General features: G+C 32.9%; 3 protein-coding genes across 3 annotated transcripts; 1 reads left to right on the top strand and 2 right to left on the bottom strand.

Moving 5' to 3' along the window:
• Positions 1 to 4,624: 4,624 nt before the first annotated feature.
• Positions 4,625 to 5,689, bottom strand: LOC129916408 (RRP15-like protein). The gene is made up of 3 exons (XM_055996324.1): positions 5,548 to 5,689; positions 4,842 to 5,487; positions 4,625 to 4,784 (listed from the first exon to the last, which is right to left on the bottom strand). Exons 1-3 carry the CDS (start codon positions 5,582 to 5,584, stop codon positions 4,694 to 4,696), a joined length of 774 nt encoding a protein of 257 aa, XP_055852299.1. The 5' UTR covers positions 5,585 to 5,689; the 3' UTR covers positions 4,625 to 4,693.
• A 1,428-nt stretch (positions 5,690 to 7,117) lies between these two features.
• Positions 7,118 to 8,255, top strand: LOC129916407 (RNA transcription, translation and transport factor protein). The gene is made up of 3 exons (XM_055996323.1): positions 7,118 to 7,289; positions 7,362 to 7,688; positions 7,753 to 8,255. The coding sequence occupies exons 1-3, from the start codon at positions 7,229 to 7,231 to the stop codon at positions 8,103 to 8,105; spliced, it is 741 nt and encodes a 246-aa protein (XP_055852298.1). The 5' UTR covers positions 7,118 to 7,228; the 3' UTR covers positions 8,106 to 8,255.
• Positions 8,256 to 10,673: 2,418 nt separating this feature from the next.
• On the bottom strand, positions 10,674 to 14,665 carry LOC129916406 (RAB6A-GEF complex partner protein 2). Its single transcript, XM_055996322.1, has 4 exons — positions 14,453 to 14,665; positions 14,188 to 14,399; positions 11,401 to 11,666; positions 10,674 to 11,344 (listed from the first exon to the last, which is right to left on the bottom strand). Exons 1-4 carry the CDS (start codon positions 14,572 to 14,574, stop codon positions 10,721 to 10,723), a joined length of 1,224 nt encoding a protein of 407 aa, XP_055852297.1. The 5' UTR covers positions 14,575 to 14,665; the 3' UTR covers positions 10,674 to 10,720.
• Positions 14,666 to 17,146: the final 2,481 nt, after the last annotated feature.

Below are 17,146 nucleotides of genomic sequence, written 5' to 3'. Positions count from 1 at the left end.
CGATGAAAGAATTTCTAAAACAGTACTTTCTAGTACAGGGATATTGTTACAACACGTTTGGGAATAGCTTTGTAGATTTCTAAAAAATATTTCGTCAATGTCAAAAGCCTCATCAACAAAAGATTTACGGAAATTTGTCGCAAAAGCATTGCAAATGTCAAAGGTTTGTTGCATTGGGACGTTTTCATAAATAAAATTTGCAGGGTAGCCATCTGAGTTTTTCTTATAGCGTTTTCGTTTGGGAATTCTTAGAACTGTCCGGGACTGTCCGATCCGGAATGCCAAACGATCAGAGTTGGATACTTTTTTTTGATTCTGAAGTTTGGGTTTCTTTGTATTTGTGAAGCGTCAAATGCGAACGTCTGATGAAAGTTTTGTTTTGTTTATTTTTTTTATTATTATTAAGTTATCTTTTTTTTTTTTTGTTTTCTTCACTTTATTTAAATATAGTTTAAAGTTTGTGCATAGTTAAAAATCTTAAAATAGAGAAATGAACAACAAAGAATGACATTTCATTACTTTGACGTCTTAAGTGTGAACATGTGTGCGTGATTCTGGTTTTGATTCTGCCTCAAAATTCAGAATCGATTTTCTCTTCTTTTCAGAATTAGAACTGTCATTGAGTGCCAAACGATCAGTTTCAGAATCGTTCGGAAGAATTCCGGACAGTCCCGGACGACCAAACGAAAACGCTATTAGAGTTAACGAGTTTCCAAAAAGACTTAGGATCTTTTTTTAAGCTATTTCCTTTCTCAATTAAATAATTGGTGTAAAGTGTTTTTGAAAGAGATTTAAATTCTTCAAACAGAGCGCTATAAGAGGCGTAATCAGTTAGAGATAAGGTTTTTAGGTAAGTTTTCCATGCTTTATTTCGTTTATTTCTCAACGATTTCAGTTCTTTTGTGTACCAAGATTGATTTAAATTCGTATTTTTCATTTTTTTCATGGAAAGAGTATTAATAAGACAATTGTTTAGAATACTATAGAAACTGTTAACAGCTTCATCAATATTAGACAAAGACAATACGTCTGATATTCCAGACCTATATAAGTTTTCGGATAGCAACTCAAAATTTGCTTTTCTGAAATCAAAAAAATAGGAGCAATCAATGTCATTACTGTTTTCAGTAACATGACTGCTACAGTCAAAAAAGATTTCCAAGGGTGGATGGTAATTATCTACATTAGTAATTCCAATTCTAGACTCTAGAACAAGGGTACTAATAGCGTCAGAGGAATATTGAAATAATTCTAACAAATTTCAATAGACAAATATTTTTTGTATATGTCATGATATTTAAAAAAAAATTGACCGTACAGTTTTCGAGAAAAAAAAATCTGAACTTTAATTGCGTTTTCCCAAAAGTAGCCGAATGTAACATACGACATTATTTTATTGAGGCGACGATAGGGAATTTTCAAATTTGGTCCTTGTCTAATACGACGACAGCGCCCTTTTAACCCGACAGACGTTTAAAAAAGGGGTGCAGAACCAAAGTGCATATGAAATTGCACCCAATTCTTTGTTGAGCGAAATCAGTTCTTCTGCTCTACCTCAAGTTTTAGATGTAAAACAAAAGGTCGCTTTTGCCAGTATCAGCGTTTCTGCTTCAAGCTCCACTCAGTGGCGTACGTTGAGTTGCCGGGGCCCCGGGGCAAGACTAAAATTTGGGGCCTCTTTGATATTTGGGGGCCACTTAGATACAAAAACAAAAGTACGTTTACGCCATACATTTTTTTGTCTGGCTTATATATTTTTAGGTTTATTTTAATGTTTTATTATGTTCGTAATGCACTTTGCTGTACTTACTTAAAATTTCTATCATAAAAGTAGCAAATCCTTGTACTAGGGGCCCCCAAAATTGAATATTTAGAGACCCCTAAAATAAATTTTTTTTAGCTTAGAATTAATAGTTCTTGGGGCCTCTGTTCTGAAGTAATATGAACATGTACATTGTACATATTTGATTTTTCATCATTAAACATAATTTTTTTTACTGTGCACCCCCTGAAAAATTAATTTTGGGGCCCCAAAAATTAAACATTTAGAGTACCCTAAAATAAAAAATTTTGAAGCTTAGAATTGATAGTTCTTGGGGCCTCTGTTCTGAAGTAATAAATATATACATATATGTATTTGATTTTCCATCACCAGACATAATATTTTTTTTATTTTGGGGCCCCTGAAAAACTATTTTTGGGGCCTCAAAAGTGAGTGTTTTTTGGAGCCAAAAATTAATAGGTATTGGGGCCTCTGTTCTGAAGTAATATTCGGAATGCCACCAATAACGTAATGTTTTTATTTTGGGCTCTGATTTATTTATGTTGGGGCCCCTAAATTGATATTTAATTTTCCATTTGATTGTTTTGAACCACTGAAGTAATAGCTTTTGAGGATCCTCAAATAATATTTGTCATGCCATCAGAAAATTTGATGAATATTTTTGGGCTCCTTAGTAATAGATTTTGGGGCCCCCAAATTAATATTTGATTGGCTCTCAACTAACGGGGTTCCTGAAAAATTATTTTTTGGGACCCTTCATATAATATTTTTGGAGCCCCGAGGTCATAGTTTTTGGGGCTCCTAAAGTAATATTTAGTAATCCATCAACAAATGTAATTTAATTTAAAAAACAATTTTTTTTAATTTAATTTTTTTTGACGCCCCGAAGTAAAGGGTTTTAGGGCCCGCGGCCTGAAGTTGTTTTTTTTTGCTTTTTGGGGCTCCTAATGTATTATTTGTGGTTGCAAAGATTTTTCAAGTAATATTTTTTGGGGCCCTAAGATAAAATTAAATTTTTTTCTTTTAAAAAAGCAGTTTATTTTTTTGGGGCCCCTGGGGTAACCTTTTTATTAAATCAATATATATTGTGTGGCTACCAATGCATTATACATTACACTGAATGATATAATTTGTCTCCCTTGTATCCGAAGTTATTCAAATACATTTTAATTTGCCTACTTTGTAACTCAATTTATGCTAAAAGTTTCCTTCTCTGCATTTTCTCCAGTTGGGGCCCTGGGGTCAGCCGGAGGCCCCGGGGCGCCGCCCCGCTTGCCCCAAGGGAGTGTACGCCCCTGGCTCCACTTACCCTTTTTTCTGAGCAAGAACAAAAAACAAGTATCATCTTGGTCCTTGCAATTACTATGATTTCGATTTAATGAAAGCAAAACGTACTTCTTCTAGACTTTTGTCAGGAACCAGAAAGCTCGACAAGTATTAGTATATGAACGAAATTAAGAATTTTTATAGAAAATAAAATATGTAAATATCTGTTATTTTTAAGTTGTATTTGTTTTATTATGTAGAATGCGTCAATTTTACATAAATTTGGTTACAGTTTGTACAAACTAGTTTTGTTTTTTAATTTTAACAAAACCGGAGTGATTAAAATTAATTGAACTAAAATGAACTAGTTCAGAACTAGTTCAGTAGCGTGATTTGAACTAAAGTGATCGATCACTCAAGTGAACTTAAGTGCCCAACTCTAATGTATAGGTATCATTTTTTACATAATTTTATTGCAAATAAGTGTAATTGGTCATTTTTGGTAAAAATGACTAAAAATGGAGCTATTAAATAAACCGGTACCAACCTCTTTACCAAGATGGCGGCTGCTCCCGAAATCCTATAGTCCCAACGATTTGACTTCTATTATAAGGGCATTCATCTAAACACATTACAAGCTACTGTTACATGTAACATGCTAAACACAACATGCATAACAAAAAATGCCAATTTTCGCACCTGTCCCAATCGTCACACTCTTCCCATGTCGTCTTGTCGCCATGTCGCATTGCCATATCACATTGTCGCCATGTGTCGCCATGTCGCCTTGTCGCCATGTCACCTTGTCGCCATGTCGCCTTGTTGCCATATGTCGCCATGTCTTCATGTCGCCTTATCGCCATGTCACCATGTCGCCTTGTAGCCATGTCGCCTTGTCGCCAAGTAACCACGTCGCCTTTTGTCGCCTTGTTGCCATATGTCGCCTTATCGCCATGTCGCCTTTTCACCATGTCGCTTTGTCGCCATGTCACTTTGTCACCATGTCACCTTGTCCGTCGCCATGTCAACTTGTCGACATTCAACGAAAAAGAAAACCCAAAAATCTCAAAACTAAAAAAAAATCAAGTTCTTGAATTATCAAAAATATCCGGATGAAAATGATGCTACTTTAAAAAGAACACCCTGTAAAAGTCTTACATCTTTATTGAAAATGTTTATGATAGTTTTGACATCTACAAAAATCATCAAAAACTTTATTACAAAAAGGAAAAAATAGCACAAAATATTTTTTTGAAGCTCCAAGATCCAAGTTTGAATTTAAAAAAAATGTCAAATGATAATCTTAAACAAAAGGATTGTTTAGAATGTAGACTAGTTAGTGGTTTTGGCGTTATAGCCATGGGTGTCTATATCTACTATCAAGCACAAAAAAGAAAGAAATTCGAATCAAACATTATGAAATTAGTATCTGGTGGTATGTACCCACTTTGAGATAAACAGTTCAACCTGGAATTCAATAAGACCTTTTTCCACTTTCAGGAGCAGTGTCATTGGGTATTGCAAGACTCCTTAATGTGCCCATATTTAAACAAAAAAATTAAAAGACAGTAAACCTTATTTTTTTATGTTTGTAGATATTTATATTTTTTATAAGATTAAATAAAATAAAATATAACAAAACTATTATTCATCATCAGAAGAACCATTCGCACCTTCTTCTTCACTTTCCTCTTCATCCCAATGTTTGATCTTTTTGTTTGTCATGAAATCATCTCTGAAATATATAAGGTGTCAATATAAGCTTATTTTGAAAACCTATTTGAAATATTACCGTAATACACTCCAACACTTTTTCTTTCCATTATTATCGTCACCATCATCATCGTCGTCATCTTGATCTTCCATTTTGCCCTCAATCTTGACAGGATTATCAATTGCTTGCGACTTGGCCCGAGTACCACCCATCAATACATCCAAAAACTTCTTTTTATCAATATTGTTCATAACAGCTTCTCTTTTTGAATCTAAAGGACCAGCTTTCTTCAATTGCTGGTCTATATCCTTTTGTTGTAGACGAACAGCATTGAATAGTTGCACAACACCTCGAGTGGCAATTTTTCGAAGTGCTCTTTCACGCTCAAATTCATCTGTTGATGGTTTAACTCTCAAAGCTAGTTGTTGATTTTTTAACTTTTTAGCTTGCTGATCAATTGCATCTTTGTCTGGTTTTTCTTCCTTAATCTCACCCTCACCGACAATTTCAAAACTTATAGCATCAGTGGCATCTTTAGATTTTGGTGCAATTTTTTTAGCCTTCGAAAGGACGATGGATTTTTTTGTTTTAGGCTTGTTGGTATTTAAAACTTTAGCTATGGAATCAGCCCAACCTGCGTTACCACTGGTTTCTTCTGTTTCTGAATTATTTTCATCTTCAGAAGAAGTTTCTGTGTGTTCAACGGGTTTGGCTTTTGGTTTCACTGAAATACAAGAAATAAGTAAAGTAAGCTTTTGGATTTCATTATTTTTGTTCAATTAACCTGTTGGTGCTTTTCTTTTAATTGCCTTTGTTGCCATATTTTAAAATTATTTATGATTAAACCTTTTGTAAAAATAAATCTACTGAATGGAATTAAAAAAATGTTAGAAAACAAAAATAAGTTTGACGTTTAGAAATAAAAATGCACGTGTATTTTGTTTACTTCAACAATTTGTAGTAGATTAATTCTGTATTGCCGTCGGTAATGTGAATTAGGTTCGTTCGAGAAAGCATTACATACATACGGACAAAAATAGTTATTTTAAGGCCGTTATGTGAATTGCGTTAAAATTCGGGCATTGTACGCAGCTGAAGTGAAACGAAATTTTCCATACAAAAATAGCACAACGAAATCTTGAACAGAATTAATTTGTTTTGTTTTTGCTTTAAAACTTATTTTCTGATATTTTTTTAATTTTCTGAATTTTTGTATTTGTATTTTTATTATTTTGACTCTGGCACAATACTCAATAGCATTCATCACGTTCGCTATTGCCATGGTATAAAAAAACAAGGTATGATCATTAGAGTAGCCATTTTACAAAATGAAGTAAATAAGTTTTTGACGTTTAATTTGGCAAAGTCAAAAGTAACAACAATTTCCAAGAAATTTGTTTTACAACAACAATTTCAATTGGGCTTTTAAGCCAAACGTCAGTGTCGAAGGAAAAATAAAAAAAAAACAGAAAAAAACTTTTGACATTTCAATTCTGAGGAAAAGTGGCTGTTTTATGCATGTACGCGTTTGTTTTCCTCAGAATTGACTTGATTTGATAGGTTGGTTTTTTCTTGTACTTCTTTAATTAACAGTTATGATAGAAAGGAAAAAGACAAAGATAGATTGCTTAAAAGCCCAATAGGGCAGCAGCTGTCAAAAACTTCGGAACCATCTTTTTTTCTTTCGTACCTTCTCTTTTACACCATGCGCTATTGCCTTTGGCGATTTAAAAATTTTTTGTTTTGCTTCAGCTTCAATTTTGCACTCCTAATTTCAAAATAATAGAAAAACACAAAAACATAATAGTGTCAAGACGTCAACGTATGATTGCAATCGTATGTCGCAATTCGGCCCCAGGTTTAACCAACAAAATTTTTAATTTTCTGCATGCTCAGAATTGTTTTTTTATGTTTCAATTTTTTCATTGACTTAATATATATGGACTGCTAGAAGCATATTCAGGTTGGTTCCACTTGTTTCTTCGCGATACTAGCGCCCTAAAAAAAAGCGGAGAATAAGTGCAACATTTTTGACGAAGTGCGAAAGGAACAAATATAGAAAAACAGAGAAAGCACTACCTTTTAACGAAAGATGTCATTCACTAAAAGTTTCCTCTTTTCGCCGTCTAAGGTTATACCGCTAGTAGAGCTAGAAAGATGTGGAATCATTTTTTTTCAATTTTTGTATGGAAAAGTCAAACGACTAGCAGTCCATATATAGTAGGTCAATGAATTTTTTTATGAATAAAAATTATTTCTGTTTTCGTTTATCTTAGCTGGTAATTCTGAAAGAATACCATGTCGGCAACGAAGTGTATTTATTAATCTATTACATTCATAAACTACCCTTTTTGTTTTGACAGCGTCAATTTTATTAAACTTTGCAAATTTTACAATTTTTCCGGTGCACGGAAAAATAAAAAACTCTTTTTCTAAAACAAATAACTTATTCATAAAAAAACAAAATGTTAAAAATGAAATTAGAAGCCTTGGAGCACCCAAGTCCAGATTCTGTTGATGCTCAAAGTGAGTACTTTCTCCTATAAAAGATCTAATAAAGCAAACCAATAAACCTTTTCTCATTCCAATATTTTTCAGATCGAAATGTTTTTGCCAGCACAGTCCTTTGGTTAGAAGATCAAAAAATCCGACAATACAAAATAGAAGATCGTGTTAATTTACGTAAAGTTGACAATTTGCCAGAATGGGAAAAGGCATATCAACATTATAAAATTGATGTCGGCATTCCCAAGTTCGATTCTCCATTAGAAGAATTGTCATGGTTGCTAAGCTATGCCGTTCGATTAGAATTCTTAGATGCTCCAGAAAATTATCAGGACATCAATTCGAAGAATATTTTAGAACGAGATAGTAAATCGGTGGCACCAAGCATTAAAGCTGAAAATTTATTCGATAATATTGATTGTAAGTTTAAACAACTTAAACTTATAGTTTCCATTCCTTGATTCAATTTTATTTTCTTTCTCAGTTCAACATAAAGATTTCATAAGTGGAGTTCGTGCGATGGCTAAGAAACTGCAAATTGCCCATCATCCCAATCATTTGATACAGTTAGAAGCTATTGTTCGTATTGTACATGAACGACTTGCACCAGAGGTAAGAAAACGAGCTGCAATAACGGGAACACCTTTTCCATTTTCTCAAGGCAATGATAAAGTAGCTGATGATCCAGCACTGGATTATGCTGTTCGTATTCTTCGATTGCTTCAAATACAAAGTTTGCGTCAGTTGCAAACTTTAATTAATGAGACTATTGTTTGCGTTCAAGATCTAACTGCTAATCCCAAAACCGATACCAAGTTGGGAAAAGTTGGATTTTAGACGAAGAAATTATAAATTATCTCATTTTCAGTTCTAAGTAAAACAAATAAGGTTGATGTACGTGAACTATGACATCGTTCGGTACAATCGTCATCTGAGCTTAATAAAGTTTAGTCAGTTAATTTCTCATCGAAATTAACTTAAAAATAATCTTGTCTATTTAATTTAGATTAGTAAATAGAGCTCGGTAAGTGTTGCCAGAATATTTTGGAGTAGCCGATTTTGAAAAATCTTAGAGCCAAAATAGCCACTTTCGTAAAATGGTCCAAAAAAACGCAAAACATTTTTGTGGCATGAGATTTGAATTCTTTTTTTTTAATTTTCGAATAACTTTTGCTTAAAGCATAGTACACTGCTGAAGCGAAAAGAAATTTTCCATACAAATTTTCGTTAACGAAATCCTGAACGGAAAATTTCGTTATGCTTTTCGTTTTTCAGTACGCAGCTCTACCGAAAAATTGGAGTTTTCACTCATTTGTCACTTACTCTTTAATGTCCTGTGCATTTTTCTTGACTCCAAGAGCAGTTTTGACGGTTTTTTTTTACTTCTAATTCATTTATTTCTTGCTTTAAAAATTATTTTCTGTTGATTTTTCTTGACTTTATATTAATTTTGAATTTTTTTATTACTTTGACAGAATACTCGATGATATTTTTTCGTTAGCATTTTCGTTGTCAACTTTAGAGACTTGAACATTTTTCGTTTCGCATCAGCAGCGTACTAGGCTTTAAGGCTTGGCCACACCGGAGGGTACGCGGTAGCGGTACGGGTAGCGGCAACGATATTTGTATTAAAAAAATTCCACACCCGAACGTTGATGTGTCAGTTTGGAATTTTTTCCATACAAATACCCGTACCGTTACCTGTACCTCTACCGCGTACCCTCCGGTGTGGCCAAGCCTTTAGGGGTTAATTTTAAGTACTTAAGGGCCTGGCTACACAGTGTTGTTTCCAATCACGTTCCAATTCACATTTTCTAGGAACAAACGTCAAAAAGAGGAAAATCCTCACCCCTCTAGCCTTTAACCTCCAAGAGCAGTGTTGACGGTTTTTTCACTTCCTATTCATTTATTTCTTGCTTTAAAAATTATTTTCTGTTGATTTTTCTTGATTTTAAATTAATTTTGAATTTTTTTATTGATTGAATTGACTGGTTAGGCGATTGAAAAACCACCGTGTAGCCCGGCACTAATATTTATTTGCCTAGTAACATTATGTCGTTTTCTATTGACTTTTGAGATTTTTGTGTAAAATTCTCAGATTTTCCACTGCAAATAGAATATGAAATCTAGTTTTGTAATTGTGTGCGAAATCTGTGCGTATAAAAAAAATAAAACAACAACAAATGTTCAGACAAATGTCAAACAGAGGAGTGTATGTGAAAGTGCGTGTGTTTGTATGCGTGAATCTTGATAAAAATCCAGAATCAGATTCTTGAATCTCAGATTCATTTTTTGTCATTTTTTTGAATCTCAGGACGCAAATAGATCATAAAATCTGAGATTTGTCCACTATTTCCCCTCTTCACCCCCCCTTTCAGCTGTCAAATTCACAAATCTCATTCTGAGATTCGTCAATAGAAAACGAAATTAGCATTCCTTTAAAAATGACATTCAAAAAACAAATTCTTACAATTTTGTAGATACATACACCGTTACATTTTTAAAATGTTTCCGAGTATTGAAAAATCTTGAATTAATAAATTAAATTAATATCATATTGGAATGTTGTACAACACCAATTAACACATAAAGTGCATGTAATTTTCAAATATAATTATATTCTTTCATGAAACCGCGTAAATGTAAATGCTATGTCAATCGCGATTGATTCGTTCACCAAAAAGGTTGATTATTTACAATCACCAGATTACTAGAGATACAAAATACAATCAATTTTCAATCTCGTTCAAAGGCAAGACAACAACCAGAGTGAACGAAAGGGAACGTAATTTTTCGGAAAAATTTAGAAAAATTGGTCTTAAAACTGATGGCTCATATTTTTCATTTTAGAAAAGAAAATGATTTATTTTACCTCAAGGTCCTAGTATTTAAAAAGGTAAGATATGATTCATAAATTAATTTCGTTCATTCATTGGTCGTTCTCATGTGTTTAGTGCTTGATAGATTGATTGGTTGGGTCTTCCCATTTTGGAAGATAGTTGTTCATAAAGAGTTGGCCTGGGTAATGTACTCTACTCTACTTTCTCTAGACATAATTTGGTAGTTGTAACAGTTTTTCAGATATGCCTCGATGGTTGGTGATTTAGCCGGTTGGAGATTGCAGCTCAACGAATTGATTATGAATTATACATTTAGAGGGCATAGTAGATTAGGAATTAATATAATTATTAAGTTCTTGTTGAGTGAGTAGCTTTGTAAAAACCAAATTGGTTCAAGCGATTCCTTGGAATGTGAGTTAGTAACAAGAAATGAAGAATTTAAATCGTTTTTGCATTAAATTAGATGTAGATATATTGTCACCGCAAAATCGATTATAAGGATATATACAATTTTTCCAATCCCTCGTGGTGAACTACAAAAATCTTTTAAAAAAAAAAACTTAGATTTAAAATAACAATCTATTTTCTTTATTAACAAAAACCTTTCTCGTTTTATCGAATCAACAAATTATAAGCTGGACTTGGTGAATAAATCTGTAGGGGATTTGCAGAATAAATTGCCACTGGTAAATTCCAAATCATTGTTTCTACAGGAATCTCTTGTGGTGCCGTCAATTCTCCGCTTTCAGCATTCGGCTTACCAATGTCCATCATTGTACTACTTACAAATTCAAAATGCAGCCGCCATCTTACATCAACCAAGTCAGTCCGAAATGATGGTGCCGCATGCAATGGAATGGGAATAATAATTTGTGTTTGCAACATTGAATAGCAAACCTGATGACTAGTCGCATATGTTGTAAACTTTCCAGATACGTCTTCACTTGTCGTTGATTTTAATCCTTCCATTGCTGCAATGCTACTCAAATCCGATGATGAATTTACCGAAGATGTATCGCTTTCATCTTTAGCTGGAATCGTTTTTCTCAAAAGTACCTCTTCGGATTGCAATTTTACGGAAAATTGCACACAACGAACCTCAAAATTGGCAAAATCTAAACTTCCTACAATATCTTCTCCAAGTTTATAAGCGGTTTTAAACAAACAGAAGCGTCCAACATAGCCTCGTTTGTTAGTTATTCGATAGAACTTTGGAGATCTTCGAGCTGTTACATTCTTGCAAGGAAATAATGTACTATAATAATAGTGAAACAAAAAAGAAATATATTTACCTTCAGATGATGCCAGGAAACTTCTAATTCTGTAATTTCTCTTTTTTCTAAAAATGGATTTGTGGGAGTTAGTTCTTCATTCGTCTCGGTACCGAGCTCTTCAGGTCTTGGAATGACTGGTATGGGTAGTACCCGTATAGGTACGGTAAGAGTTTGGACTTTCGATTTGACTCTCTGTGTGGCGATTGTGATTTTGTAGAAATATTTAATGTCATGACCACGATAAGTTGGTGGTCCTTCTCGCGGTACAAAATCGTTGAAAAAATCTGAGACATAATTTTAGGAGAGATTTATACCTAATTAATCGTTATACACTGCAGGTCAATAGATTAGGTTCACCTTGTAAACGGAAAGGAAGAGCTTTTTCTCTTTAAAAAAGCTTTTCAAAAGCCTTTTCAGAATGCAGTTTCAAAATTACATTTTCAGAGTTTAGTGATTTATTCGGACCCTTTAAGAAGTCTCTTCCGCAGGATAAAGAGGTATTCACACCGTCAGAACAGTATTACTGTAGAAAAACGGGTAAAATCTCGCACTTTTGTAATAGTGTTTCTACTCTTCGGACCCTAAACTTGTTGGAAAAGGTGGGAAATGACTTTTTCGTGAATTCTATGATTGAAGATAGTAATTTTCGAATAAAATATAATAAAAAAATCCAATAGAAGAAACCTAAAGAAAGTAAACTTAAATAACATGAACAAGTTTTACTTCACGAAACCTATTGGAGTTTTTCAGATAGTTGTTAATTAAAAGTTTTTTTTTTTCAATATAAATTCAGTAAAATAAAATCAATCATATTCATAGAAACTATTTTACATTAACAATAGTCGTTTTCGTCTCATTTTCCCAAATAAGACAAGTTAACTTATTCTATTGACCGATGAAAAAAGGTCTTTTTTAGGAGCATTGTCATAAATTGTATTAATTTATTGTTGTAATAGTTTTGAGTCATCTTTTTTTTATAAATAAGTAAAAAAAGGATATCTTTGAATATGAATCATTATAAAGGGTTTTCCTTCGGTTTTTGTAGGCGCAAAAATTCATTCTTTAGCCCTGTTCCATTGGAAGTGGTAGACTAAGTCTACTAATATTAGATGTGTTGGTTAATCTAGTACTATCATCTACTCATGCTCTCCTTTACGAGTACATACGATTTGAATTGAATTCGTTGAAAGTGCGTTCCATTGAAATTTGAAAATCGCTAGTAAACTACTAGTACTAGTACTTTGCCACCTCCCAAAGGAGCAGGGCTTCTTTTTTTATAATAAGCGGGTACTAAAGGGATTAGTCTACCCTTAAAATGGTGAACACAGTACGAGCATTAGGAAAATAGGGAGTCGTTTGAAAGGAGATGCCGTTGCACATTAGTTTTGAAGTCCGGAGTTTTGAAATGCGTTCCACATTCGTGTAGTCCGGATGAAGAAAGAATCTCTGTATTTGACGCTCCGTCCGAAATCGGACTCTATGGTAAACTGATGAGCATTCCTTGAAGCGTGAATATGCAAAGCTATTTCTTCTGAGCATTGCTTATAAAAATAACGATAAAACAAGGTGAGACATGAGACTTTACGACAGTGCTCGAGAGACGTAATTGTATCAGTTATTGACCTATCATTTTTATGACTCTATTTTGTATTCTATCCAAGAAACTCAACGACGTTATTGGAGCACCTGCCCAGATGTGGGAGTTATATTCGAGCTTTGGACAAATATATATGCCTTACAAATAATTGCTAGATCAGACGGGAAGGAAAATTTCTTACATCTTCGGAGGAAACCTAAATATTTCAAATATGTGTTTATTCCTCAGGAGGTGGTTTGTAATGCACATATGTGCCCATAATTATGAAAGTGGACTAAGTCACTTTTTGCATTGTTTAAAGAAAAACTTACATAATAATTTTCTTATAACGATTTAATTATATTTCTTTTATGAAATCACTAGAGGAGCAATAAAGAAGTTTATTTACTGCAATTTCGCTTTCAAATAAACTTTACCCTTTAAATAATAATTATTTAAAGGCTAGATTTAATGGCATTTTTAGGAGTGACTTAGTCCACTTTCATAATTAAGGGCACATATGTACCAACAACGAAGAGCTGGTCGATTTGGTATAGGAGGAAGGTTCCGAAAGTAAACAGCATTAAATTCTACGCCACTTTTTACTCCCCATTGTACAATGCTATCAAGATCAGAATATAAAGAACGTATCATATTTAGCTGTTCAAGATCCACATCCGAATAATATGGGCGAGAATCAGGAAACTAATATGAAAAACTGAGGCTATCATCGGCAAAACAGTTCAGTGGATTAGAATTTCAGACAGGAGATCATTCATAAAAATGACAAAGAGAGTTGGAGACAGAACGGAGCCCTGGGGCACACCAGCATTTATTTTGTGGGTTTCAGACTTGAATCCATCCAATACAACTTGAATTGAACGATTCGAAAGGTAATTTCTAATCCAACAAAGAAAACATTCATCAATACCGAATGCAAGCATTTTCGATAAGAGAGCTTGATGCCAAACTCTATCAAATGCTTTTGAAATAATATCAAGTGCAACAATCGTACTTTCTCACTGCTCGGTGAGATAGGTCAGGTCACCAGTTGACCTGTTGCTACGAAAGCCGTACTGCCGGTCATTAAGAAGCTTCCGTTCCTCAAGATATTTCTTAAGTTGAAAATTAATCAACGTTTCCATGACCTTGGAAAGAAGGGACGTAAGGGCTTTTATCGTTTATAGGGAGAACCTATTCTATTGACCGGAAGTGTATCCACTACTCACATATCTTAGTTTCTGCAGGTCGTAGCTTTAAATCACAAAACAAAATCTTTGGTTTTGTGGCAACAATAATTTCGCCCGGAGTTTGTGTGACTGCATCTAGAGCTGTTTTTCCAATCATTTCAGTTAGATCAGTTACGGAATTTGCACAAAATGTAGTTTTGCGATAGCAATGAATTTGTACGGAAGCCCATGCTAGATTTTCTAAATGATCACTGTAGAAAAATTGTAATAAATTGGTTATTTTGGTAAAGTTATAAAGTTTTACTTGAATGTTTCTTTGGTGTTTTCTTCATTACGATTGGTGAATTCTATTAGACATTCAACTTTTTCACCTGCAGCGTATATTGCAGAATCAGCTCGTATTAATTTTGCTTTGATTTCTATCATTTTGGGTTAATTTTTAATAATTTTTAAAGTTGATTCCTTTTATTAATTGGATTTTTGTTTTTTTTTGGTAATCCTAATCACTAATCAGAAATAAAAGTGACATTTGATATTTTTTTTATTTTTACAGGGTGATTGAAATTTAAAATTTTTTTTTTTTGTTCAGGAAAGGGAAATAATTCATTGGCTGCATTCAGTACTAAACATACATATTTTTATATGGAACATTTTAATTTCAAGTAGAGAAGTAGCATTATGGCTAAAACAGATGTGCGGCACATCTGCACGCATCGCTGCATGCAGCGCTGCACCCAAAAATACATGTGCATAACATTTTAAATTATTGATGCCGATTTCTGTCAAAAAATTGATAACCTTGTTTTTTTTTATAATTTTTTTTTTAAGAAAACGATAAAAATGGATTATAAGCGGTTAAAATGGAAGACATAAATGAATTTATAAAACAAAACAAGATGGTTAAGTTTTTTTTTATGAATTCAATGAGTTCTTCCATTTTAAGAAAATCAAAACGAACGTTATTTGAATTTTTGAATGATAGATTGTGTCAACAATATCAGTAATGCCAAATAGCAAGTATTTTGTATTTTTGTTGAAACTTGGCATGGAATTTAGAAATAGAGATATGATGCAGCTCTGTGCTGAGTGCAGATTTTTCTCCCATAAGTGCCCTTGTTATTTTATTTTGCTGCAGGGAAAAAACTACACGTCTGTTTTGACCATTAGCCGTTTTTTACTATCACTTCCCGAATAACAAATTTGCTCCTATAAAGCTTCCCAACTAGCACAACAGCTTCTATAAATTGAGATCTCATAGGTTCTGCTTTGTAAACAGCTTGTATTGAGCTTGCTTCAGAATTTAATCGCTTATAGAAGTTCGGACTTGTTTAACAACTTCTAATAAGTTGTTTAAATACTGTTAAAGAAACTTAAACGAAGAAAGCTTGTTTTTCGGATAAGCTTGCTTAGTAAATTTATAGAGGCTGTACAGAAATAACCAAGTTTTTATTTGATTTTTGGTTTTGATATTGAATAATTTTGCTCGGACACTTTTTGGTTTTGACATTAGGTGTGTTTTTTTGCACAAAAACTATATAGATAAACAAAAAAACACACCTTATATAGATTTTGTGCAAAAAAACGACATCGGGATTTTTGAAATCCATGCAAACATTTGGCACCACTGTACACATACTTTGGCAGCTGTCTGTCAAAAATAATGCTTTTGTTTTTTTTTTTTTATTTTAACTCCGAAGTGGGAAGGCCATTACAACCATGTTGGATGCAAACAAAAATTTTCATATGGCCATGGCATCCATGTTGGATTCAAAAAAATTGTTTTTTCACAAAGAAACCAAAAATTATCTATATATTCTTAGCTACATTTTAAGACCATGACCATTAACATTAGTTGCGTCGTTCTTGTGTTATAAGCGTTTGAAGGTAGCCATATTGAATTTTTTTTTTCGATTTTTTAAAAATCAAATGTGAAAACTTTTTTATTTTTATTTCTAATTTTTCGAAAAAACTTTGGTAATTTTATATACATTTCTGTTCAACAATCTTATCAGGATCCATTTAAGACTTTTATCTGAAAAGTGCATTGCGTATATCTCGAGATATTAACATTTCAATGCAACCATGTCAAACTAATTTTTGATTATTTTTTTCTATGAGAGTTTTTTTCAAACCTCGTTTTCTCCGCTTTTTTTTTTTTTGTTAATATTTTCAGATATTTCTGTATGAACACAACAATTAAACTACCTTGGCACTACTGTTTTTATCGAGAGAAAGTAAAATCTGGATAATTATCTGGATTTTTCAAAAATCTATACAGATAAAGTTTTTGTTGTTTTTAACACGTAAATTGTTTTGATTTCAAAAATCTCGATGTCGTTTTTTTGCACAAAATCTATATAGATAAACAAAAAAACACACCTATTGAATAATTTAGCTCGGACATTTTTTTCTTTGGCATTTCTGCTATTTGAACTGATTAAGTTTTTGATTTCATTAATGTATATACTAGGATGGCCGAGTAGGTAGAGTGGTGGACTACCACCAAGCAGATACGAAGTTCGATTCCTGGGTGTGGTAAAAAAATTATATGCTTTTAAAATTATTCTTAAAAGATATACTAAAAACTAATGGATATTGTACATAATATCAGATCAAAAGATATAATTCATGATTTAAAACCAGTTAAAAAAGGATTCATTTTTGTAGTTGTTTTTTTTTTTTTTTAAATTTCGATAAGACATGTATTAAAGAGCTATACAAGCTCTTCCGAAGCTATCTGTCAAATCTCAAAGCTTCGGTAGAGCTTCGGTAAAGCTTCGTTTTTCGATTGACAAATAACTATTTTTGTAAACTATTTTAATAGTTATCCCAATACTAACTATTTTCTTCTCTGAGAGTAGTGCGCAGCTGAACCGAAATTTTCCATTACAAAAATAACATAGTGAAATCTTAAACGAAAAATTTCGTTTTGCTTTTCGTTTTTCAGTACGCAGCTCTAGCGAAAAATTGGAGATTTTTCACTCATTTGTCACTTACT

Source organism: Episyrphus balteatus, chromosome 3, assembly GCF_945859705.1.
Source record: "Episyrphus balteatus chromosome 3, idEpiBalt1.1, whole genome shotgun sequence".
Lineage (NCBI taxonomy): Eukaryota > Metazoa > Arthropoda > Insecta > Diptera > Syrphidae > Episyrphus > Episyrphus balteatus.
Note: the sequence above shows the minus strand (reverse complement) of the source record. Positions and strands in the feature narration are given on the sequence as shown.